General features: G+C 74.7%; 1 protein-coding gene across 2 annotated transcripts in view; it reads right to left on the reverse strand.

Moving 5' to 3' along the window:
* Positions 1-596: 596 nt before the first annotated feature.
* The window catches only part of QARS1 (glutaminyl-tRNA synthetase 1), a 34292-nt gene continuing 9753 nt past the window's right edge, over positions 597-25135 (reverse strand). Inside the window, exons 4-24 of one of the 2 annotated variants that reach the window (XM_089781293.1) lie at positions 24429-24504; positions 22180-22244; positions 20856-20909; positions 19818-19875; positions 18946-19014; positions 17091-17176; positions 16722-16808; positions 15733-15832; positions 15341-15419; positions 13108-13216; positions 10889-11019; positions 10470-10562; positions 10246-10383; positions 9027-9114; positions 8815-8958; positions 8634-8738; positions 6832-6924; positions 2872-2999; positions 1766-1832; positions 1051-1176; positions 597-817 (exon numbers count right to left, since the gene is read on the reverse strand). In XM_089781293.1, coding sequence (XP_089637419.1) covers positions 767-817; positions 1051-1176; positions 1766-1832; positions 2872-2999; positions 6832-6924; positions 8634-8738; positions 8815-8958; positions 9027-9114; positions 10246-10383; positions 10470-10562; positions 10889-11019; positions 13108-13216; positions 15341-15419; positions 15733-15832; positions 16722-16808; positions 17091-17176; positions 18946-19014; positions 19818-19875; positions 20856-20909; positions 22180-22244; positions 24429-24504 — 1947 coding nt within the window. In that variant the 3' untranslated portion in view covers positions 597-766. Of the gene's footprint in view, positions 818-1050; positions 1177-1765; positions 1833-2871; positions 3000-6831; positions 6925-8633; positions 8739-8814; positions 8959-9026; positions 9115-10245; positions 10384-10469; positions 10563-10888; positions 11020-13107; positions 13217-15340; positions 15420-15732; positions 15833-16721; positions 16809-17090; positions 17177-18945; positions 19018-19817; positions 19876-20855; positions 20910-22179; positions 22245-24428; positions 24505-25135 lie in introns of both variants that reach the window. The other variant, XM_089781292.1, reaches the window with a different exon arrangement.

Genomic DNA, 25135 nt, shown 5'->3' on the forward strand with positions numbered 1-25135 from the left:
GGCCGTTGGGGGTCGGGTGACCCTGTGTGACGTAGTGGGGACTGTGGCGGCTCCTGTAGCCCTGCATTCACTGGGCTGGCTTTGCTGTGTTGTGGGATTCTACTGTCCTGTGCCTCAGTTTCCCCAGGCACTGCAGCACTACCTGCAGGAGGGGAGGCCAGGTGACAGCACATAGCACCTTGGGCCCGGGAAGCTGAACAAAGGGGGGGGCTGCCGAGAGGGCTGGGACCAGTTGCCGGATGATTTTTTTGGCTGGCTCAGGGAGAGGGAGTCTAGCCGGCCTGTGGGGCTGGGGCTCTGGGCCCCCTGATCTCCCACATGGGCTGTGCTGGCTGCTCCTGTTCCTGTACCAAGAAGTCCGAGCTACACTATGTCCCTGGGAACCAACAGACCTTCTCTTCTACCTGCCGCCTGAGAGTCCTGCCTGGCTGTGGGTGGGGGTGCGGGGCCCGGGCTCTCCCCCCACCTGTGAGCAGCCAGGGAAGGGCAGGATTGGCCAGCGGGGGCGGGAAGGGCAGCTCCCCAGAGCCAGCCGGGCTGGGAAGCCTGCAGCAGAGGCCTGGGGCCCCGCCCAGGCCAGCGAGACAGGCGGGAAGGCAGGTCCAGTGCATGTTTATTGTGGTGCCCGCGCCCTGCAGTGGGTGTGCTAAGGCAGCTGTGGCCCTTGGGCGCGTGCTGGGCCCTTGGCACGGGGCTCACACGCCAGGGGCCCCGAGCCGGCGAGCTGGGCCCAGCCAGAGCCATGCAGGCAGCAGCGGCGGCTCCTTCACACCTTGCCTGGGTCTTCCTTCAGCGTCACCGTCCTGTTAAACACCATCTGCGGGGGGAGGCACAAGGCAGTGGGTGCCGGGCAGTGCCCAGGAGCCCAAGGACTCACCCCAGGCTGGCTCTAGGAGGTGCGGGGCTCAGGACAACCTGCCCCTTTGCCCTGGGCCCACCCTGCCCCTACCCCACACCCTCTCCCACTGCCTAGAGCCAGAGGTGGGGCGTACACACTGCCCAGGCCTGCGCCCCCCACCTGCCCCTTGGCCAGGGTGCCTCTGGACTCACCTTCCCCGGCGTGCTGTCGGGATCCACCGAGAAGTAGCCCAGCCGCTCAAACTGGAACTTGTCGAAGGGCTGGGCGGAGCAGACAGATCTGTCCACCAGGGCGCCCTCGATCACTTGCAGCGAGTCCTGCAGAGAGCAGCACTGCTCAGCCGCCAGCCCCACCTCCCCCTGCAGCGCGGTGAGTTGGTACTGCCCAGCCGCCAGCCACGGCTCCCCCCGCAGTGCAGTGAGTTGGTGCTGCCCAGCCACGGCTCCCCCCGCAGCATGGCGAGTTGGTACTGCCCAGCCGCCAGCCACGGCTCCCCCCACAGTGCAGTGAGTTGGTGCTGCCCAGCCACGGCTCCCCCCGCAGCATGGCGAGTTGGTACTGCCCAGCCGCCAGCCACGGCTCCCCCCGCAGCATGGCGAGTTGGTACTGCCCAGCCGCCAGCCACGGCTCCCCCCACAGTGCAGTGAGTTGGTGCTGCCCAGCCACGGCTCCCCCCGCAGCATGGCGAGTTGGTACTGCCCAGCCGCCAGCCACGGCTCCCCCCGCAGCATGGCGAGTTGGTACTGCCCAGCCGCCAGCCACGGCTCCCCCCACAGTGCAGTGAGTTGGTACTGCCCAGCCACGGCTCCCCCGGTGGCCCGGGGAGGTGGCACTGCCCCTGCCCCCCCAGCCAGACGCCCCCGCGTGGGCAGCGCGTCCCTGGCTGCAGGCCCTGCCCGCACTCACCGGGCTGACGTCACTCAGGAAACCACCCGGCACCTCCGCAGGGTCCTCAGGGTTTTTGTGCAGGAAGCTGCAGACAGAACCAGTCAGGGCCGGGCCCCCCAGGCCGACAGGGCCGGTCCCCCGCCGGGCAGGCGCCCCCCAGGCCGACAGGGCCGGTCCCCCGCCGGGCAGGCGCCCCCCCAGGCCGACAGGGCCGGTCCCCCGCCGGGCAGGCGCCCCCCCAGGCCGACAGGGCCGGTCCCCCGCCGGGCAGGCGCCCCCCCAGGCCGACAGGGCCGGTCCCCCGCCGGGCAGGCGCCCCCCCAGGCCGACAGGGCCGGTCCCCCGCCGGGCAGGCGCCCCCCCAGGCCGACAGGGCCGGTCCCCCGCCGGGCAGGCGCCCCCCCAGGCCGACAGGGCCGGTCCCCCGCCGGGCAGGCGCCCCCCCAGGCCGACAGAGCCGGGCCCCCGCCGGGCAGGCGCCCCCCCAGGCCGACAGGGCCGGGCCCCCGCCGGGCAGGCGCCCCCCCAGGCCGACAGAGCCGGGCCCCCGCCGGGCAGGCGCCCCCCCAGGCCGACAGAGCCGGGCCCCCGCCGGGCAGGCGCCCCCCCAGGCCGACAGAGCCGGGCCCCCGCCGGGCAGGCGCCCCCCCCCCCAGGCCCCCGCCAGGCAGGGCCCCCCCAGGCCGGGGGGCCCCCGCCGGGCAGGCGCCCCCCCAGGCCGACAGGGCCGGTCCCCCGCCGGGCAGGCGCAGAGGCCGGGCCCCCGCCGGGCAGGCGCCCCCCCAGGCCGACAGGGCCGGTCCCCCGCCGGGCAGGCGCCCCCCAGGCCGGGCCCCCGCCGGGCAGGCGCCCCCCAGCAGGGCCGGTCCCCCGCCGGGCAGGCGCCCCCCAGGCTGACAGGGCCGGTCCCCCGCCGGGCAGGCGCCCCCCAGGCTGACAGGGCCGGTCCCCCGCCGGGCAGGCGCCCCCCAGGCTGACAGGGCCGGTCCCCCGCCGGGCAGGCGCCCCCCAGGCTGACAGGGCCGGGCCCCCGCCGGGCAGGCGCCCCCCCAGGCCGACAGGGCCGGGCACTATGCCCAGTGTGGGGGGCACTCGTGCAGGGCGGGCCGGAGCCCCATACTCACAGGCGCTCGTAGAGCCGCACCTCGCACGTCAGCGGCTCCGACACCCAGTGCACAAAGGCTTTGGGCTTCTCCGCAGCGTCCGACTTGCTGCAGGTCACCTCCAGCTCCACCGCCCGCCCGCCGGCGTCCTGAGCACGGGCAGGCGCAGCGTCAGGCCCCCCACCTCCGGCCAGCGCCAGCGCCTGCCCCTACAGCTCCCCACGGCTCCGGGAGGGCACTCAGCCCCCCTCCAGCGCAGGGACATGCCGGCCACGGAGCAGCACGGCCGAGTGACAGCCCAGCCAGGCTCGCCCCCCGCCCAGACCCTCCCCTTCCCCCGCCCAGGCGTCCGGCCCCCCTCACCCGCCCGGCCCCCCCTTCCCCCCACCCAGACCCTCCCCCTTCCCCCGCCCAGGCGTCCGGCCCCCCTCACCCGCCCGGCCCCTCCCTTCCCCCGCCCAGGCGTCCGGCCCCCCTCACCCGCCCGGCCCCCCCCCTTCCCCCGCCCAGGCGTCCGGCCCCCCTCACCCGCCCGGCCCCCCCCTTCCCCCGCCCAGGCGTCCGGCCCCCCTCACCCGCCCGGCCCCCCCCTTCCCCCGCCCAGGCGTCCGGCCCCCCTCACCCGCCCGGCCCCCCCTTCCCCCACCCAGACCCTCCCCCTTCCCCCGCCCAGGCGTCCGGCCCCCCTCACCCGCCCGGCCCCTCCCTTCCCCCGCCCAGGCGTCCGGCCCCCCTCACCCGCCCGGCCCCCTTCTTCCCCCGCCCAGGCGTCCGGCCCCCCTCACCCGCCCGGCCCCTCCCTTCCCCCGCCCAGGCGTCCGGCCCCCCTCACCCGCCCGGCCCCCCCTTCCCCCACCCAGACCCTCCCCTTCCCCCGCCCAGGCGTCCGGCCCCCCTCACCCGCCCGGCCCCTCCCTTCCCCCGCCCAGGCGTCCGGCCCCCCTCACCCGCCCGGCCCCCCCTTCCCCCACCCAGACCCTCCCCTTCCCCCGCCCAGGCGTCCGGCCCCCCTCACCCGCCGGGCCCCCTTCTTCCCCCGCCCAGGCGTCCGGCCCCCCTCACCCGCCCGGCCCCCCCTTCCCCCGCCCAGGCGTCCGGCCCCCCTCACCCGCCCGGCCCCCCCTTTCCCCGCCCAGGCGTCCGCCCCCCTCCCCGCCCGGCCCCCCCTTTCCCCGCCCAGGCGTCCGGCCCCCCCCACCCGCCCAGGCCCCCCCCTTTCCCCGCCCAGGTGTCTGGCCTGCCCGCTTTGCGGTGACAGCGGCGAGGGAGCACCCTGTGCTGGTGACGAGGGAGGTCGCACTCCCCTAGGAGCGGGACGGGCAAATGTTTTACTGGGGAGGCCACGCCAGGGTTTCGGCAAGGGGACAAGGGAGCATTTCTACCCAGGGGTGCAGGGTCTGGGATGGAGGCTGGGTGCAGAAGGGAGCTCGGAGCAGGGACTGGGGTGCAGGAGGGTGCGGGGTCTGAGAGGGGGTGTGGGCGAGGGGGGAGCAGGGTCTGGCAGGTCTGTGAGCCGGGGGGGGAGCAGGGTCTGGCAGGTCTGGGAGGCGGGGGGGGGGGGCGAGGGGGTAGCAGGGTCTGGCAGGTCTGGGAGGCAGGGGGGTGGGGGCGAGGGGGGAGCAGGGTCTGGCAGGTCTGGGAGGGCGAGGGGGGAGCAGGGTCTGGCAGGTCTGTGAGGCGGGGGGGAGCAGGGTCTGGCAGGTCTGTGAGGCAGGGGGATGGTGGGGAGCAGGGTCTGGCAGGTCTGTGAGGCGGGGGGCAGGGGGGAGCAGGGTCTGGCAGGTCTGTGAGGCAGGGGGGTGGTGGGGAGCAGGGTCTGGCAGGTCTGTGAGGCGGGGGGGGGGAGGGAGCAGGGTCTGGCAGGTCTGTGAGCCGGGGGGGGGAGGGAGCAGGGTCTGGCAGGTCTGGGAGGCGGGGGGAGGAGGGAGCAGGGTCTGGCAGGTCTGTGAGGCGGGGGGGTGGGGGGGGAGCAGGGTCTGGCAGGTCTGTGAGGCGGGGGGGTGGGGGGGGAGCAGGGTCTGGCAGGTCTGTGAGGCGGGGGGGGGGGGGGGAGCAGGGTCTGGCAGGTCTGTGAGCCGGGGGGGGGGAGGGAGCAGGGTCTGGCAGGTCTGTGAGGCGGGGGGGTGGGGGGGAGGCAGGGTCTGGCAGGTCTGTGAGCCGGGGGGGGGAGGGAGCAGGGTCTGGCAGGTCTGGGAGCCGGGGGGGGGGGGCGGGAGGGCTGGGGGAGCAGGGTCTGGCAGGTCTGTGAGGCGGGGGGGAGCAGGGTCTGGCAGGTCTGTGAGGCGGGGGGGGGGGGGGAGCAGGGTCTGGCAGGTCTGTGAGGCGGGGGGGGGGGGGGAGCAGGGTCTGGCAGGTCTGTGAGCCGGGGGGGGGAGGGAGCAGGGTCTGGCAGGTCTGTGAGGCGGGGGGGGGGGGGGAGCAGGGTCTGGCAGGTCTGTGAGCCGGGGGGGGGGAGGGAGCAGGGTCTGGCAGGTCTGTGAGGCGGGGGGGCGGGAGGGGCAGGGTCTGGCAGGTCTGTGAGGCGGGGGGCGGGAGGGAGCAGGGTCTGGCAGGTCTGTGAGGCGGGGGGCAGGAGGGAGCAGGGTCTGGCAGGTCTGTGAGGCGGGGGGGGGGGGAGCAGGGTCTGGCAGGTCTGGGAGCCGGGGGGCGGGAGGGAGCAGGGTCTGGCAGGTCTGTGAGCCCAGGGGCGGGAGGGAGCAGGGTCTGGCAGGTCTGGGAGCCGGGGGGGCGGGGGGGAGCAGGGTCTGGCAGGTCTGGGAGCCGGGGGGACGGGAGGGAGCAGGGTCTGGCAGGTCTGTGAGGCGGGGGGGGGAGGGAGCAGGGTCTGGCAGGTCTGGGAGCCGGGGGGCGGGAGGGAGCAGGGTCTGGCAGGTCTGTGAGGCGGGGGGGCGGGAGGGAGCAGGGTCTGGCAGGTCTGTGAGGCGGGGGGGGGGGAGCAGGATCTGGCAGGTCTGGGAGCCGGGGGGGGGGGAGCAGGATCTGGCAGGTCTGGGAGCCGGGGGGGCGGGGGGAGCAGGGTCTGGCAGGTCTGTGAGGCGGGGGGGGGGGGAGCAGGGTCTGGCAGGTCTGTGAGCCGGGGGGGGGAGGGAGCAGGGTCTGGCAGGTCTGGGAGGCGGGGGGGGGAGGGAGCAGGGTCTGGCAGGTCTGTGAGGCGGGGGGGTGGGGGGGGAGCAGGGTCTGGCAGGTCTGTGAGGCGGGGGGGTGGGGGGGGAGCAGGGTCTGGCAGGTCTGTGAGGCGGGGGGGTGGGGGAGGAGCAGGGTCTGGCAGGTCTGTGAGCCGGGGGGGGGGAGGGAGCAGGGTCTGGCAGGTCTGTGAGGCGGGGGGGTGGGGGGGGAGCAGGGTCTGGCAGGTCTGTGTTCCCGGGGGGGGAGGGAGCAGGGTCTGGCAGGTCTGGGAGCCGGGGGGGCGGGAGGGAGCAGGGTCTGGCAGGTCTGTGAGGCGGGGGGGGGGGGGAGGGAGCAGGGTCTGGCAGGTCTGTGAGCCGGGGGGGGGAGGGAGCAGGGTCTGGCAGGTCTGTGAGCCGGGGGGGGGGAGGGAGCAGGGTCTGGCAGGTCTGTGAGGCGGGGGGGTGGGGGGGGAGCAGGGTCTGGCAGGTCTGTGTTCCGGGGGGGGGAGGGAGCAGGGTCTGGCAGGTCTGGGAGCCGGGGGGGCGGGAGGGAGCAGGGTCTGGCAGGTCTGTGAGGCGGGGGGGGGGGGAGGGAGCAGGGTCTGGCAGGTCTGTGAGCCGGGGGGGGGGGGAGGGAGCAGGGTCTGGCAGGTCTGGGAGCCGGGGGGGGGGGGGAGGGAGCAGGGTCTGGCAGGTCTGTGAGGCGGGGGGGGGGCGAGAGGCAGGCTCTGGCCGGGAGGCGCTTACCTAGGAGGCTCCCGGCCAGCAGCCCAGCAGGCCCCTCCGGCAGGCCCCCTGTGGCTCGGCGCTGCCCCCAGCACAAGCTCTCTGCCGGGCTGGGCAGTGCCCCCCAGTGGTCACAGGCCCCGCCCACCTTGATGACGTTCTGGACAGAAATAACGTAGCCGGCGTGTCTCAGTCCCACGGGCTGCCCCGGCGCCAGCCGCTTGTAGCCTTTGTCTGCCACCTGCAAGGGGAGCCCCGTCCCGTCAGCGAACCCCGCCCCAGCCAGCTGCATAGCACCCCCCCAGCCTGCCCAGGCACTCCTGTCTGCCCCCCCGGCACATCCCCCCCAGCCTGCCCAGGCACTCCTGTCTGCCCCCCCGGCACATCCCCCCAGCCTGCCCAGGCACTCCTGTCTGCCCCCCTCCCTGCATAGCACCCCCCCCAGCCTGCCCAGGCACTCCTGTCTGCCCCCCCGGCACATCCCCCCCAGCCTGCCCAGGCACTCCTGTCTGCCCCCCCGGCACATCCCCCCCCCCCAGCCTGCCCAGGCACTCCTGTCTGCCCCCCCGGCACATCCCCCCCCCAGCCTGCCCAGGCACTCCTGTCTGCCCCCCGGCACATCCCCCCCAGCCTGTCCAGGCACTCCTGTCTGCCCCCCGGCACATCCCCCCCCCCAGCCTGCCCAGGCACTCCTGTCTGCCCCCCCGGCACATCCCCCCCCCCCAGCCTGCCCAGGCACTCCTGTCTGCCCCCCCCACATCCCCCCAGCCTGCCCAGGCACTCCTGTCTGCCCCCCCGGCACATCCCCCCAGCCTGCCCAGGCACTCCTGTCTGCCCCCCCGGCACATCCCCCCAGCCTGCCCAGGCACTCCTGTCTGCCCCCCCCCCCGGCACATCCCCCCAGCCTGCCCAGGCACTCCTGTCTGCCCCCCCGGCACATCCCCCCAGCCTGCCCAGGCACTCCTGTCTGCCCCCCCGGCACATCCCCCCCAGCCTGCCCAGGCACTCCTGTCTGCCCCCCCGGCACATCCCCCCAGCCTGCCCAGGCACTCCTGTCTGCCCCCCCGGCACATCCCCCCAGCCTGCCCAGGCACTCCTGTCTGCCCCCCCGGCACATCCCCCCCCAGCCTGCCCAGGCACTCCTGTCTGCCCCCCCGGCACATCCCCCCAGCCTGCCCAGGCACTCCTGTCTGCCCCCCCGGCCCCATCCCCCCCCAGCCTGCCCAGGCACTCCTGTCTGCCCCCCTCCCGGCACATCCCCCCAGCCTGCCCAGGCACTCCTGTCTGCCCCCCCCCCGGCCGCATCTGGCCCAGCCTGCCCAGGCACTCCTGTCTGCCCCCCCGGCACATCCCCCCAGCCTGCTCAGGCACTCCTGTCTGCCCCCCCGGCACATCCCCCCAGCCTGCCCAGGCACTCCTGTCTGCCCCCCCGGCACATCCCCCCAGCCTGCCCAGGCACTCCTGTCTGCCCCCCTCCCGGCACATCCCCCCCAGCCTGCCCAGGCACTCCTGTCTGCCCCCCCGGCACATCTCCCCCAGCCTGCCCAGGCACTCCTGTCTGCCCCCTGGCACATCCCCCCAGCCTGCCCAGGCACTCCTGTCTGCCCCCCTCCCGGCACATCCCCCCCCACCTGCCCAGGCACTCCTGTCTGCCCCCCTCCCTGGCACGCCCCCCCAGCCTGCCCGGCCTCCCCTGCCCCCTCCCTTCGCCCCCCCCCAGCCTGCCCAGGCACTCCTGTCTGCCCCCCCGCCGCCCAGCAGCCCCCCCCCAGCTTGCCCAGGCACTCCTGTCTGCCCCCCAGCCTGCCCAGGCACTCCTGTCTGCCCCCCTCCCTGGCACGCCCCCCCCGCAGCCTGCCCGGGCACTCATTTGCCCTCCACCCCCTGCATGGCCCGTCCCCAGCTCCTGCCCGATTGCCCCAGGGAGCCGGGCAGGCAGGGGCTGCTCACCTCCCTGAAGTCGCTCTGCTCGATGTAGACGGTGGCCCGGAAGGGCACTTGGTGGGAGCCCCGGCTCTCGTCAGCGGGGAAGTCGGGCACGAGGACTCCCGGAGGCTGGGGGAGCAAGCGGGTCAGCGCCGGCAGCAGGACCCCTCTGCCCCCAGGCCCGGGAGCCCCAGCGGCACCTCACCTGCTGGGCGGGGAAGTTGGTGATGGTGACTCGGAGGGGCTCCAGCACAGCCATGGCCCGGGGGGCTCGCTCGTTCAGCACCTCCCGCACGCAGGCCTCCAGCAGGTGCGGCTCCATCGTCGTCTGCGCCACCGTCACCCCCACCTGCGGGAGGGGCCACGCTCAGCCCGGCCGGGAGGGGCCGCCCCCCGCCCCCCCCCCCCGCCACCTACCCGCGCGCAGAAGTTGTTGATGGCCTCCGGAGGGAAACCGCGGCGGCGCAGGGCCGTCAGCGTGAAGAGCCGCGGGTCATCCCAGTCCCTGCAACGGCAACGCCCGCCGTGACCAGCAGGGGGTGGCACGGATCCGGCCCTGCCCCCGCCCCGTCACTGCCCCAGCTGCCACGCCACTGCCCCTCCAGCCGCCACGCCCCGTCACTGCCCCGCCCCCCCAGCCGCCACGCCACTGCCCCTCCAGCCGCCACGCCCCGTGGCGTCACTGCCCCGCCGTCACTCCAGCCGTCACGCCACTGCCCCTCCAGCTGCCACGCCCCGTCACTGCCCCGCCCCCCCAGCCGCCACGCCACTGCCCCTCCAGCCGCCACGCCCCGTCACTGCCCCGCCCCCCCAGCCGCCACGCCACTGCCCCTCCAGCCGCCACGCCCCGTCACTGCCCCGCCCCCCCAGCCACCACGCCACTGCCCCTCCAGCTGCCACGCCCCGTCACTGCCCCGCCCCCCCAGCCGCCACGCCACTGCCCCTCCAGCCGCCACGCCCCGTCACTGCCCCGCCCCCCCCCAGCCGCCACGCCACTGCCCCTCCAGCCGCCACGCCCCGTCACTGCCCCGCCCCCCCAGCCGCCACGCCACTGCCCCTCCAGCCGCCACGCCCCGTCACTGCCCCGCCCCTCCAGCCGCCACGCCCCGTCACTGCCCCGCCCCCCCACCCCAGCGCCACGCCCTGCCCTGCCTCCCCCAGCGCCAGCCACCCACCTGCCCCGCCCCCCCAGCCCCAGCTGCCACGCCACTGCCCCTCCAGCCACCCTTCCCCGCCCTGCCACGCCCTGCCCCGCCCCCCCCATCCCAGCTGCCACTGCCCTGCCTCCCCCAGCCACCACGCCATGCCACTGCCTCTGTCAGCCGCCACAGCCCCACCTGCCACGCCACTGCCCCGCCCCCCCAGCCACCACGCCATGCCAATACCCCGGCCCCCCAGCCACCACACTGTGCTGCCCCCAGCTACCACTGCCCCCACCCCCCAGCCGCCACACCACCCCCGCCCCCCAGCTGCCACTGCCCCCCCTGCCGCCTGGCCCCAGCTGCCACACCACTGCCCCACCCCCCCAGCAGCCACGCCATGCCACTACTGCCCCCCCGCCGCCACAGCCCCAGCTGCCACGCCACTGCCCCGCCCCCCAGCTGCCACGCCACTGCCCTGCCCCCAACCGCCTCACCTGACAGCACCTGTCTGCACCAGCTGGATGATCTTCCTCTTGGAGACCACGGTGTAGAGCAGGTTGAGGCGGCCGTACTCCCACTGCACGGGGCAGTACACGTCCAGCGCGTTGCACAGCCAGAAGTAGGAGGAGCGCCTGGAGGGAGCCACGCACCTGCTGCTCATGCTCTGCCCTCTGCCCTCTGCCCCCCGCCCGCCCCGCCTGCCATTGCCCCCGCTCACCGGGCCTGGAACTCCTTGGTGCAGAGCGAGTGGGTGATCTGCTCGATGGAGTCGCACAGGCAGTGAGTGTAGTCGTACGTGGGGTAGATGCACCTGCAAGGCAAGGCAGGGCCTAAGGGGAAGGCGCCAGCCCCCCAACTCTACCCTAGTTTTTCCCACCCCGTGGGGGATGAACCGGGCTGTGTGCCGACGTGCAGGGGACGTGCAACGCACGATGGTCGTGTCAACGCACAGAACGGTTCCCATGGCTGGGCCGAGGGGCTCAGGGCTGGGGTAGGGGGAGCACGTGGGCTAGGCTGGGAGGGGGCCCCCTGCTTGCCTGGGGGCTGACAGAGAACACGGGGCCCCATCGCCCCTCCCCCACCACAGGAGTGGAGGCTTGGGCCCCGCCCAGCCCAGGGGCGGTCCGCAGCCCGTACCAGCTGTCCCCGGTGCGGTGGTGCGGCGTGTATTTGATGCGATAGGCAACAGGGTCCAGCTTCCCGTCTTCCATCACCAGCTTCATTCGCAGCGTGGCCTCCCCCTCCTCAAACTTGCCCTTCCGCATCCCCTGAGGCGACAGGCCGGCGGTCAGAGCGGCCAGGCGGGCGCGGAGCAGAGGGCCGCCTCGCCCAGTCCTGTCCCCCACGCTGGCCGGGGCCCCGAGGGAGAGAGCAGGACAGCGAACAGCCCCCTGATCCCTACCCCGTCACCCGTTCCCGGCCCTGACACGCAGAGACCAGGGACACGACTTCTACCCAGCCTGTGGGACCTGTCCTCCATGTGTCTGTCTAGCTCTTCTCTGGACCCTGTTAAAGTCTGCTCTTCACAAACTCCTCTGGCGAGGAGTTCCACAGATTGCCTGTGCGCTGAGGGAGGAAAAACTTCCTTTGCTTTGTTTTCAGCCGGATACCTGCTAATTGAATTTGGTGACCCCTAGTTCTTATGGTCTGGGAACAAGTAAATAACTTTTCCTTATTCACTGTCTTCACATTTGTCATGATTTTACAGACCTCCACCATCTCCCTCCTTAGCCTCCTCTTTCCTAAATCTTATTAATCTCTCTTCAGACAGGACCTGTTCCAAACCCTTCATCAATTTGTTATTCTTTTCTGAACCTTTTCCAATAACAAGAGATCTTTCTGAGATGCGGCGACCACGTCTGTACGCAGTGTTCAAGATGTGGGCGTGCCATGGATTTATATCGAGGCAGTGAGATGTTCTCTGTCTCGTTCTCTGTCCCTTTTTTAATGGCTCCTCACATCCTGCTTGCTTCCTTGACTGCCACCGCACCCTGAGGCTACGTGGACACTACGAGTTTTCTTGGCAAAAAATATGCTAATGAGGAACTCATTTGCATATTTTCTGCGGCTCTGGTTTTGGGCTGGGGTTTTTGCGCAAGAACAAGCAGTGTGGATGTTTTCATTTTGCGCAAAAAACCCTTTTCCTGCAAGATCGGTAACCTCCTTTGTGGGGCAAAAGGGTTTTTGCGCAAAAAGAAAACGTCCACTCTGCTTGTTTTTGTGCAAAAACCCCAGCCCAAAAACGGATGGGCAGACAACATGCAAATGAGATTGACTCATGCAAATGAGTCCCTCATTAGCATATTTTTGCCGAGAAAACTCGTCGTGTCCACGTAGCCTGAGTGGACGTTTGCAGAGAAGGATCCACAAGGACGCCGCGATCGAGTGGCTGTAGTAAACCAGCCTCCTATCGTGCGGGTGGTTGGGATTATTTTCCCACTGTGCGTTACTTGACATTTCTCCACATTCCACGTGCCGTGTGGCTGCCCAGACGCGGGCCCGTTTCCTCTGACCTTCCCGTCCAGGTGGGCAGAGTCTGTTCTGCGCACCAGGGCTGCCAGCGACTAGGCGGCAGGCGGAAGCCGGTTCCCCCGGGGCTGGGGTAGAGGCGCAGCGGGAACGGCACGAGCGGGACCGAACCTGTCTCCACTCACGCTGCTTCTGCTGCGATTCTGCTTTGGAAACGGCCACGAGCCGAGCCGGCAGGGCCCTGCTGCAGTCCACAGGCAGCGGCGCCTAAGGAGCAGGGGAGCGGATCCCGCCCAGGGTTCCACTAGTTCATGACTAACACCGAGCGCGCTCCCCCACTACAAACAGGCTGCGCCCGGGGGCATTTCAGCCTCTCCTGGCCGGCTGCCCAAGCGCCCAGCTTCCACGGAACACCACGGGGCAGTGCCGCAGAGGGGGCTCCCAGGCGGGCCAGGATGGTGGCTGGGAGGCTCCCGGCAGGGGCGCCCCAGGGGCAGAGCCGACCCGGATCCCGGCAGGGGCGCCCCAGGGGCAGAGCCGGCCCGGCTCCCGGCAGGGGCGCCCCAGGGGCAGAGCCGGCCCGGCTCCCGGCAGGGGCGCCCCAGGGGCAGAGCCGGCCCGGCTCCCGGCAGGGGCGCCCCAGGGGCAGAGCCGGCCCGGCTCCCGGCAGGGGCGCCCCAGGGGCAGAGCCGGCCCGGCTCCCGGCAGGGGCGCCCCAGGGGCAGAGCCGGCCCGGCTCCCGGCAGGGGCGCCCCAGGGGCAGAGCCGGCCCGGCTCCCGGCAGGGGCGCCCCAGGGGCAGAGCCGGCCCGGCTCCCGGCAGGGGCGCCCCAGGGGCAGAGCCGGCCCGGCTCCCGGCAGGGGCGCCCAGACCACGTTCCCACAGACCTCGAAGAGCAGGAGCGACTCTTCCACGGGCCGATCCCGCCACGGCGAGGGGGGAGGGTTGTGGCCTTTGATTTCTTCCACCCGCTGATGGCAGACGTAGGCCTGGCCCCTGGGGGAGAGACACGTCACACCCGCCCCTCCTGCGCCCGCGGTGCCCGGCCCAAGCACAGCTCAGCACGGCACCCAGCAGTGCCACGCGGCCCAGGGGCATCGGGCCCTTCTGCGTCCTGACAGACTCCATACGGTCCTCTCAGCAGCCGGCACGCACCACCCCCGCATGGCTATCGGCAGCACCCGCACGGAGCCGCCCCCGGCACCAGGGCGCCGCACGTTCCCGGCCCACGCCCGCGCGGAGCCGCCCCCGGCACCAGGGCGCCGCACGTTCCCGGCCCACGCCCGCGCGGAGCCGCCCCCGGCACCAGGGCGCCGCACGTTCCCGGCCCACGCCCGCGCGGAGCCGCCCCCGGCACCAGGGCGCCGCACGTTCCCGGCCCACGCCCGCGCGGAGCCGCCCCCGGCACCAGGGCGCCGCACGTTCCCGGCCCACGCCCGCGCGGAGCCGCCCCCGGCACCAGGGCGCCGCACGTTCCCGGCCCACGCCCGCGCGGAGCCGCCCCCGGCACCAGGGCGCCGCACGTTCCCGGCCCACGCCCGCGCGGAGCCGCCCCCGGCACCAGGGCGCCGCACGTTCCCGGCCCACGCCCGCGCGGAGCCGCCCCCGGCACCAGGGCGCCGCACGTTCCCGGCCCACGCCCGCGCGGAGCCGCCCCCGGCACCAGGGCGCCGCACGTTCCCGGCCCACGCCCGCGCGGAGCCGCCCCCGGCACCAGGGCGCCGCACGTTCCCGGCCCACGCCCGCGCGGAGCCGCCCCCGGCACCAGGGCGCCGCACGTTCCCGGCCCACGCCCGCGCGGAGCCGCCCCCGGCACCAGGGCGCCGCACGTTCCCGGCCCACGCCCGCGCGGAGCCGCCCCCGGCACCAGGGCGCCGCACGTTCCCGGCCCACGCCCGCGCGGAGCCGCCCCCGGCACCAGGGCGCCGCACGTTCCCGGCCCACGCCCGCGCGGAGCCGCCCCCGGCACCAGGGCGCCGCACGTTCCCGGCCCACGCCCGCGCGGAGCCGCCCCCGGCACCAGGGCGCCGCACGTTCCCGGCCCACGCCCGCGCGGAGCCGCCCCCGGCACCAGGGCGCCGCACGTTCCCGGCCCACGCCCGCGCGGAGCCGCCTCCGGCACCAGGGCGCCGCACGTTCCCGGCCCACGCCCGCGCGGAGCCGCCCCCGGCACCAGGGCGCCGCACGTTCCCGGCCCACGCCCGCGCGGAGCCGCCCCCGGCACCAGGGCGCCGCACGTTCCCGGCCCACGCCCGCGCGGAGCCGCCTCCGGCACCAGGGCACCGCACGTTCCCGGCCCACGCCCGCGCGGAGCCGCCTCCGGCACCAGGGCACCGCACGTTCCCGGCCCACGCCCGCGCGGAGCCGCCCCCGGCACCAGGGCACCGCACGTTCCCGGCCCACGCCCGCGCGGAGCCGCCCCCGGCACCAGGGCACCGCACGTTCCCGGCCCACGCCCGCGCGGAGCCGCCTCCGGCACCAGGGCACCGCACGTTCCCGGCCCACGCCCGCGCGGAGCCGCCCCCGGCACCAGGGCACCGCACGTTCCCGGCCCACGCCCGCGCGGAGCCGCCCCCGGCACCAGGGCACCGCACGTTCCCGGCCCACGCCCGCGCGGAGCCGCCCCCGGCACCAGGGCACCGCACGTTCCCGGCCCACGCCCGCGCGGAGCCGCCCCCGGCACCAGGGCACCGCACGTTCCCGGCCCACGCCCGCGCGGAGCCGCCCCCGGCACCAGGGCACCGCACGTTCCCGGCCCACGCCCGCGCGGAGCCGCCCCCGGCACCAGGGCACCGCACGTTCCCGGCCCACGCCCGCGCGGAGCCGCCCCCGGCACCAGGGCACCGCACGTTCCCGGCCACGCCCGCGCGGAGCCGCCCCCGGCACCAGGGCACCGCACGTTCCCGGCCCACGCCCGCGCGGAGCCGCCCCCGGCACCAGGGCACCGCACGTTCCCGGCCCACGCCCGCGCGGAGCCGCCCCCGGCACCAGGGCACCGCACGTTCCCGGCCCACGCCCGCGCGGAGCTGCCCCCGGCACCAGGGCACCGCACGTTCCCGGCACACGCCCGCGCGGAGCTGCCCCCAACACCAGCGCGCCCCGCGTGCCCCGCACACTCACCGCCTGATGAGCTCCACAGCCCACGCGTACAGCTGGGGGAAGTAGTCTGAGGCGTGCGTCACAGCGTGCGGCTTGTAACCTACGGGCACAGCGAGCCCCCGCCCCATGCTCAGACACCAGCCTGGCCCTCGCCCTGCCCTCCCAACGGGGCTCCCATACCACGCCCCAGGGCCCTGGCATCGCCCTGGGACCAGGCTGGCCCCCGCCGCTCCCCCCTCCCTGCTGCCCCACCGTCAGAGCAGCAGGTCCAGCAGGGCGCCGGGAGCCACCGGCCCCGAAGGCAAGCCGGGGACAGCCGCCCCAGCCCCCCACCTGGCACTAGAGCCCGTCCCCCCAGCCGCTGCCCTCCCCCGCAGCCAGGGAGCCTGCCCCACGGCTCCCCCAGCCCATACCCAGCCACTCCACCATGTCCCGGATGGCGGTGAAGTACTTCTCCTCCTCCTTCTCGGGGTTGGTGTCGTCGTAGCGCAGGAAGCAGATGCCCCCGTTGGCCTAAAGGGGGACAGCCTGGTTAGCCCCGCCCCCAAGCAGGGACCCTCTGCCGCGGGGCGCTGGAGGGAGGGCAGGGCACCTGGCTCGCCTGCAGACGTGGCAGGCGGGGGCAGCTCAGGCCAGCATGGCAGGGCACCCGGATGTGGCTGCCACGGGGAGGGGGGGCTCAGTGTGGGTGCCAGGGAGGGGTGCGGCACGGCTGCTGCGGGGGGGTCTCAGCGCAACTGCTGTGGGGGGAGGGAGGGCTCAGTGCAGCGCGGCTGCCGGGAAAGGGCCGGGGGGGGGGCGGGGGCTGCCGGGAAGGGGGGCTCACCGCGGCTGCCGGGAAAGGCCGGGGGGGGTGCGGCTGCCGGGGAAGGCCGGGGGGGCGGCTGCCGGGGAAGGCCGGGGGGGGGGGGGCGGGGCTGCCGGGGAAGGCCGGGGGGGGCGGGGCTGCCGGGAAGGGGGGCTCACCGCGGCTGCCGGGAAAGGCCGGGGGGGGGGCCGGCGCGGCTGCCGGGGAAGGCCGGGGGGGCGGGGCTGCCGGGAAGGGGGGCTCACCGCGGCTGCCGGGGAAGGCCGGGGGCGGCTGCCGGGGAAGGCCGGGGGGGGGGTGGGGCTGCCGGGGAAGGCCGGGGGGGGGCGCGGCGCCGGGGGGCCGGGGGGGGCGGGGGGGGCGGGGGCTGCCGGGGGGGCCGGGGGGGGCGGGGCGCCGGGGGAGGCCGGGGGGGAGGGGGGGGGGGGGCTGCCGGGAAGGGGGGCTCACCGCGGCTGCCGGGGAAGGCCGGGGGGGGGGGGCGGGGCTGCCGGGGAAGGCCGGGGGGGGCGGGGCTGCCGGGGAAGGCCGGGGGGGGCGGGGCTGCCGGGGAAGGCCGGGGGGGGGGCGGGGCTGCCGGGAAGGGGGGCTCACCGCGGCGTAGCCGAAGTTGAAGTTGATGGCTTTGGCGTGGCCGATGTGCAGGATGCCGTTGGGCTCCGGAGGGAACCGCGTCCGCACCTGGGGAGAGACGCTCGCAAGTCAGGGGCGAGGCTCTTAGCAGGCCAGGGCCAGGGCCAGGGCGGTGCGCTGGGCCCAGCAGGAAGTGGGGGCTCGGTGGGGCTGATGCCTCCCCCACGGAGCCAGACCTGAATGGGGCAGCCCGTCCCCTTCTGCTGGCCCTGCCCCACCTTGGGCAGGCGTGCCTCAGTTTCCCCACGTGGCCAGAGGAGCAGTGGGGCAGGCTGCCTCGTGGCTGAGGAGAGGCAAGGGGGAGGGGGCTGGGCGAGCTGCCCGACCAACCTGCCCGCCGGTGAGCTCCAGGTGCTGCTGCAGCAGGGCCATGGTGTGCGGGGTCACCACGTAGCCGTCGCTCTTGTAGTTCTCGCCTGGGGGGGGGAGCTGTGAGCCGGGAGGGAAGGGGCGGGGGGGGGAAGCAGGGCACAGAGGGGAGGGCTGTGGGGCAGGGAAGGGAGAGGGGGGAGGGGAGGCCCCAGCAGGGAGGGCAGTGTGGGATCCACACCCCCACCTGGGCCTGCACCCTCCGGAGGTGCCCCCCAGCACCACGGCCACTCCCGGGAGCCAGGCTCAGACCTGGTGCCCTTGGCACAGCCCCCAGCCGGCGTGGGACGGGCCCCCCACAGCCCGGGGCATCTTCCTGGCCTGAGCCACCGAGCCTGCCAGGACTGCCCGTGCCCGGCCCCCCCCCCCCAGGGACTGCCCGTGCCCGGCCCCCTCCCACCACGGCGGGACCCACACCCAGCCCCCCCCCCAGGGACTGCCCGTGCCCGGCCCCCTCCCACCACGGCGGGACCCACACCCAGCCCCCCCCCCCAGGGACTGCCCGTGCCCGGCCCCCTCCCACCACGGCGGGACCCACACCCAGCCCCCCCCCCCAGGGACTGCCCGTGCCCGGCCCCCTCCCACCACGGCGGGACCCACACCCAGCCCCCCCCCCCCAGGGACTGCCCGTGCCCGGCCCCCTCCCACCACGGCGGGACCCACACCCAGCCCCCCCCCCCAGGGACTGCCCGTGCCCGGCCCCCTCCCACCACGGCGGGACCCACACCCAGCCCCCCCCCCAGGGACTGCCCGTGCCCGGCCCCCTCCCACCACGGCGGGACCCACACCCAGCCCCCCCCCCCCCAGGGACTGCCCGTGCCCGGCCCCCTCCCACCACGGCGGGACCCACACCCAGCCCCCCCCCCCAGGGACTGCCCGTGCCCGGCCCCCTCCCACCACGGCGGGACCCACACCCAGCCCCCCCCCCCCCAGGGACTGCCCGTGCCCGGCCCCCTCCCACCACGGCGGGACCCACACCCAGCCCCCCCCCCCAGGGACTGCCCGTGCCCGGCCCCCTCCCACCACGGCGGGACCCACACCCAGCCCCCCCCCCCAGGGACTGCCCGTGCCCGGCCCCCTCCCACCACGGCGGGACCCACACCCAGCCCCCCCCCCAGGGACTGCCCGTGCCCGGCCCCCTCCCACCACGGCGGGACCCACACCCAGCGACCCCCCCGCAGGGACTGCCCGTGCCCGGCCCCCTCCCACCACGGCGGGACCCACACCCAGCCCTCCCCCGCAGGGACTGCCCGTGCCCGGCCCCCTCCCACCACGGCGGGACCCACACCCAGCCCCCCCCCCCAGGGACTGCCCGTGCCCGGCCCCCTCCCACCACGGCGGGACCCACACCCAGCCCCCCCCCCCCCCGCAGGGACTGCCCGTGCCCGGCCCCCTCCCACCACGGCGGGACCCACACCCAGCCCCCCCCCCCCAGGGACTGCCCGTGCCCGGCCCCCTCCCACCACGGCGGGACCCACACCCAGCCCCCCCCCCCAGGGACTGCCCGTGCCCGGCCCCCTCCCACCACGGCGGGACCCACACCCAGCCCCTCCCCCGCAGGGACTGCCCGTGCCCGGCCCCCTCCCACCACGGCGGGACCCACACCCAGCCCCCCCCCCCCCCAGGGACTGCCCGTGCCCGGCCCCCTCCCACCACGGCGGGACCCACACCCAGCCCCTCCCCCGCAGGGACTGCCCGTGCCCGGCCCCCTCCCACCACGGCGGGACCCACACCCAGCCCCTCCCCCGCAGGGACTGCCCGTGCCCGGCCCCCTCCCACCACGGCGGGACCCCCCCAGCCCCTCCCCTGCACTCACCTGGCTTGTGGAATCTCAGGGCCTCTCCGCGGAGCTGCTCCATCAGCGATTTGGTCTCCAGGGGGACTCCTGCTGCGGGAGCAGGGCCGAGGGGCATCAGGCTCTGCCCGTGGCCCGCTGCCCCCCAGCAGCCACGAAGGGCCATGGCCGCCCCCCCAGCAGCCACGAAGGGCCATGGCCGCCCCCCAGCAGCCACGAAGGGCCATGGCCGCCCCCCCAGCAGCCACGAAGGGCCATGGCCGCCCCCCAGCAGCCACGAAGGGCCATGGCCGCCCCCCCAGCAGCCACGAAGGGCCATGGCCGCCCCCCCAGCAGCCACGAAGGGCCATGGCCGCCCCCCCAGCAGCCACGAAGGGCCATGGCCGCCCCCCAGCAGCCACGAAGGGCCATGGCCGCCCCCCCAGCAGCCACGAAGGGCCATGGCCGCCCCCCCAGCAGCCACGAAGGGCCATGGCCGCCCCCCCAGCAGCCACGAAGGGCCATGGCCGCCCCCCAGCAGCCACGAAGGGCCATGGCCGCCCCCCCAGCAGCCACGAAGGGCCATGGCCGCCCCCCCAGCAGCCACGAAGGGCCATGGCCGCCCCCCAGCAGCCACGAAGGGCCATGGCCGCCCCCCAGCAGCCGGGGGCACGAAGCTGCAGGATTCAGGGCCCGGCTGCAGGCTGGGAGACTTGCCAGCGGGCGCCCGGGGCTCTGCTCCACAGGGCCTGCCCCGGCGGCTGCTGCTCAGAGGGGCTGGCCTGGCAGGGATGGGGCATGGGGGGGGGCCGTGCCAGGCGGGGGGCACGCCCGGGAACGCAGCAGTGGCGACGCCCTGTCTCAGCCCCACGGCAGTGACCCCAGCCTGCCCCCCCCCCCCCCCCCCGGCTCACCGTTCTGCTCTGCCGCCTTCGGCTGCTTGTCCGCCTCAGCCGGCCTCGCCCTGCCTGCCTGCGGGGACATCAGGGACCGGCCCTCAGCAGCCGCCAGCCCCAGGACCACATGCACGCCCCTGCCCCCCATCCTGGGCCGCCCCTACCGCCCAGGGACCGTGTGCACGCCCCTGCCCCCCCGTCCAGGACAGCCCCCCCCCAGCCACTGTCCCCCCCGGCAGCCCCTACCGCCCAGGGACCGTGTGCACGCCCCTGCCCCCCATCCTGGGCCGCCCCCCCCAACCACTGTCCCCCCGGCAGCCCCTACCGCCCAGGGACCGTGTGCACGCCCCTGCCCCCCATCCTGGGCAGCCCCCCCAGCCACTGTCCCCCCGGCAGCCCATACCGCCCAGGGACCGTGTGCACGCCCCTGCCCCCCCGTCCAGGACAGCCCCCCCCCAGCCACTGTCCCCCCCGGCAGCCCCTACCGCCCAGGGACCGTGTGCACGCCCCTGCCCCCCATCCTGGGCAGCCCCCCCAGCCACTGTCCCCCCGGCAGCCCATACCGCCCAGGGACCGTGTGCACGCCCCTGCCCCCCCGTCCAGGACAGCCCCCCCCCAGCCACTGTCCCCCCCGGCAGCCCCTACCGCCCAGGGACCGTGTGCACGCCCCTGCCCCCCCGTCCAGGACAGCCCCCCCCAGCCACTGTCCCCCCCGGCAGCCCCTACCGCCCAGGGACCGTGTGCACGCCCCTGCCCCCCCGTGGACCCCCCCCAGCCTGGGCAGCCCCCCCCCAGCAGCCCCTGCCCCCCCCTGCCCCCCCCAGCAGCCCAGCCCAGACACCAGGTGCATGCGCCCTGCCCTCCTACCCAAGGCAGCTCCCCCAACTCAGCCCCTGCCCCCCCCACCCAGGGCAGCCCCCCTCACTGCCCAGGGCAGCCCCCCCCCACTCAGCCCTGGCCCCCCATCCAGGGCAGCCTCCCCACAGCCCCTCCCCCACTGCCCAGGGCAGCCCCCAGCTAGCCAAACTCGGGGAGCCCCTCCTGGTCTCACGGTACCTTTGGTTTTTTTTCCAGATCAGCCTCTGTCTTTGGGCCCAACAAGTGCAGCACCTGCAGGAGAGGGGGGTGGGCGGGGGCAGGAGCCCAGGCAGAGCTCCCCCCAGCCCTCCCCATGCCCGGACACAGGCTGGGGCCACCAGCACCCCAGAGCTGCCGCCCTGGGCAGTGCCAGCTGCACCCCGCCCCCGCATGGCACAGGGCTGCCAGGAAGCCAGGCCCGGCCCCACGGCGTCCCCCCCCCCCTACCGCCGGGAAGCCAGGCCCGGCCCCCCGGCGTCCCCCCCACCACCACCGGGAAGCCAGGCCCGGCCCCCCGGCGTCCCCCCCACCACCACCGGGAAGCCAGGCCCGGCCCCACGGCGTCCCCCCCTACCGCCGGGAAGCCAGGCCCGGCCCCACGGCGTCCCCCCCTACCGCCGGGAAGCCAGGCCCGGCCCCCCGGCGTCCCCCCCACCACCACCGGGAAGCCAGGCCCGGCCCCACGGCGTCCCCCCCTACCGCCGGGAAGCCAGGCCCGGCCCCACGGCGTCCCCCCCTACCGCCGGGAAGCCAGGCCCGGCCCCCCGGCGTCCCCCCCTACCGCCGGGAAGCCAGGCCCGGCCCCCCGGCGTCCCCCCCTACCGCCGGGAAGCCAGGCCCGGCCCCACGGCGTCCCCCCCTACCGCCGGGAAGCCAGGCCCGGCCCCCCGGCGTCCCCCCCCCCCGCCGGGAAGCCAGGCCCGGCCCCCCGGCGTCCCCCCCCCGCCCCCGGCCCCCCGGCCCCCCCCCCCCCCACCGGGAAGCCAGGCCCGGCCCCCCGGCGTCCCCCCCTACCGCCGGGAAGCCAGGCCCGGCCCCCCGGCGTCCCCCCCTACCACCGGGAAGCCAGGCCCGGCCCCACGGCGTCCCCCCCTACCGCCGGGAAGCCAGGCCCGGCCCCCCGGCGTCCCCCCCCCCCCCCACCGGGAAGCCAGGCCCAGCCCCCCGGCGTCCCCCCCTACCGCCGGGAAGCCAGGCCCGGCCCCCCGGCGTCCCCCCCCCCCCCCCGGGAAGCCAGGCCCGGCCCCCCGGCGTCCCCCCCCCCCCCCACCGGGAAGCCAGGCCCGGCCCCACGGCGTCCCCCCCTACCACCGGGAAGCCAGGCCCAGCCCCCCGGCCCCCCCCTACCGCCGGGAAGCCAGGCCCGGCCCTACGACGTCCCCCACTACTGCCGGGAAACCAGGCCCGGCCCTACGACGTCCCCCACTACTGCCGGGAAACCAGGCCCGGCCCCCCGGCGTCCCGTCCCCCCCACTGCCGGGAAGCCAGGCCGGGCGCGGCCCCACGGCGTCCCCCCCTCTACCTGCAGGTCTACTTCGCTCTTGATGCTCTTGCCGTCCGCCCAGCGCAGCCGGGCACGGGCCTCGCCTGCAAGGGAGCACAAAGGGGCAGGCTGGACCCCGGCTGCTCTTCTGCCCCCTCTGGCCGCCAGCCACGGGCTGCAGAACGGGCACTGCCCGAGGGGCCTTTCACTGCCAGGCTGCCGGGGGCTGGGCAGGGATATCCCAAAGGTCCCTGCAGCAGGGCCAGGCGCTGCCCCCTGCTTGGGCAAAGCGTGGGGGGCCACACGGCTGTGTGCCTGGGGCGGGGCTCCGGGGGTCCAACCCAGCTCGGGGCAAAGGGACAGCTGGCCATTCCTCCCGCACCCCTGGGCCCACGACTCCTCTCCCAAGCCACAGCGGGCAGGCCGCCTGGCCCTCAGCTGCATCCCCGGGAAACTGCCGGCCTGTTCTCGGCTCTAGGCCCAGCTGCGGGGGCTGGCTCCCACGGGGAGATCTGCAGCCCTTGCCCTTCCGACTCACTGCAGCTCAGCTCCCCAGGGCAGGGTGCGGACGCCAGGCAGGACGGCACAACTCGGCCCGGGAGCCAGCCTGCCGCACCGGGCCCAGGAGAGGGGACTCCGGCCAGCGCACCTGTGTGTGTGTGTGGGGGGGGGGGGTCCCTACTGGCCTGTGCCGCTCTGCAGTCTGTGTGTCCGGCCGTGTGTCCGTGCGTGTCTGGGCCCAGCGGGGGATGGGGCGACTCCTGCAGGGGAGGGCCTGGCCCAGACTGTCCCCGAGGGAGGTGGAGGATTCGCTCAGGTGACCCTCGGCCAAAGCAGGACAAGGGGGCGCGGCCCAGGAATTGCTGGGGGCTGGGCTAGTTTCCGGCTGGCTCAGGGAGAAGGAGCCTCGCTGGCTGGGGGGCCGGGCAGGGCTCTGGGCCCCGACCCCCAACCAGGCTGGGCGGGCTGCCCCGGTGCCTGTGACAGTGTCCCTGGGACCCACCAAACCTTCTCTTCTGCCTGCCGCCGGAGAGTCCCCCCTGGCTGTAGGCGGGGGGCTGGGCCCGGGGACCCCCCACACCCCGTGACACCCCCACCCTTGTAGATAAATCTATGTATTAAGTGTATGATTTCATAGGACTTGGCATTGTGCCTTTCATAGAACCTTGTCACTTCGTGTTAGAACCTGAATCCAGATAACCCTGTCACTTCGTATTAGAACCCTATCCAGAAAACGGAGCGTATCGTTCCGGTGCTAAGAATGTCGTTTGCTAGGAGTAGAATAAGATCTGCCCCCCACTCTGGAATCAGCTGCCTGTGGAATGAACGAGGTGTGAATGAGTAAGACTTGGGAGCCAAGCCCCTCCAGACAGCTCCCCAGTTGAAGGGGGGTGGAAGCCAGACTCGTCAAGTGGGCTCAGGAAAGAAGAGCAGACATACTGACGGCCTTGGGGGTTAGAAGCAGGCACCTTCTTTGGAAAACCCCCTCTCTGGACAGCATCCGGACAACACCCAGAGAGCAGCAGCACAAAGGACCAAGGGGGACAGACCCAGAGTTTGAATCTGGGATAGATTTGCATAAGAGGGAAGCTGCTATAAAAGTGAGGTGTCTTGCAGGGGGCCCCGGGTCTCATCTTGTCACCATCGGAGCATCGATCCGGATCCGGAGCCCGGCTCCACCCCTCCCCCATCTAACTCACCCGGCCAGCGAAGTTAAGGGGAGCAACTCGTTGGTAACAGCAGCAAGACAGGGAGAGAGAGAGAGAGAGAGTGTGTGTGTGTGCGTGTGTGTGTGTGTGTGCGTGTGTGTGTGCGTGTGTGCGTGTGCACGAGTGACATATCTATCACATGCATATGAGAAGCACTGATGAATCTCTCTATATCTGTTCGATAAATGTGGCGTGTTGCCTTATCCCTCTGAAAAAGATCCTGGGTGCTTCTTTTAAGTACAACATCCTGCCTCCACAGCTCAACGCCCATCACCGCGATACAGCCCCAGCCAGCAGGGAACCCTTGGGACAGCCTAGGCACCATGAGACTGGGCAGGCAGCTCCCTGCCAGGCCAGGCCAGCCAGGGGCTGAGCCCTGCACAGAGCGGTCCCAAGGGACTTTGGCAGGCGGGGTGGGGAGCTCCAGGGCCAGGCAGGGAACCGGCGAGCAGGCTGCTCCAGGAGGGGCAGAGGAGAGGCGCAGGGATGCTCTCTCCATCATGAGTGATGCGGAGGAGAACCTCCCAGAGCTCACCCCCCAAGAGCCAGCCCCCTGGCCGGCCTGAGCTGCAGACTCACCCATCAGCAGCCCCAGGTTGAAGTGGTACCGCTCCGCCAGCAGCTCTGCCCGGTGCCTGGTAATGACAGCCTCCACCTAGAGCCAGCAGACAGCCCCAGTGAGCGGGGGGCGCAGGCGGCAGGGCACCAGGGCAGGGAAGGGGGTGAGGCGGGTGGGGCATGCCCAGGGCCAGGTGGCAGGGCAGGGCAGGGGAGGGGGTGAGGCAGGTGGGGTGTGCCCAGGGCCAGGCGCCAGGGCAGGGCAGGGCAGGGGAGGGGGTGAGGCAGGTGGGGCATGCCCAGGGCCAGGTGGCAGGGCAGGGCAGGGCAGGGGGTGAGGTGGGCAGGGCGTGCCCAGGGCCAGGCGGCAGGGCAGGGCAGGGGGTGAGGCGGGTGGGGTGTGCCCAGGGCCAGGCGGCAGGGCAGGGCAGGGGGTGAGGCAGGTGGGGTGTGCCCAGGGCCAGGCGGCAGGGCAGGACTCCCAGAGGCTGATGACTGGTGCCCTGATGAACTCCCCAAGGGTACGGGCTGGGCGTGGCCAAGGAGGGGCGGGCACTAGCAGGGCTCTCACACGAGAGTGCTCCCAACACGTCCACGGGCTCCTCTGGACAAGGGAACGGCCCAGGTAGGAATGGCCAGACTGGCCCCAGTCTCGCCGGGCAGCAACGGGCACTATGAGCCGGGCGTCCTGGCTCTGCCCTGTTGTCCCCGCAGGGCTCCCCTCCCGC

This window comes from Pelodiscus sinensis, chromosome 11 (genome assembly GCF_052426305.1).
Source record: "Pelodiscus sinensis isolate ZL-2025 chromosome 11, ASM5242630v1, whole genome shotgun sequence".
Lineage (NCBI taxonomy): Eukaryota > Metazoa > Chordata > Testudines > Trionychidae > Pelodiscus > Pelodiscus sinensis.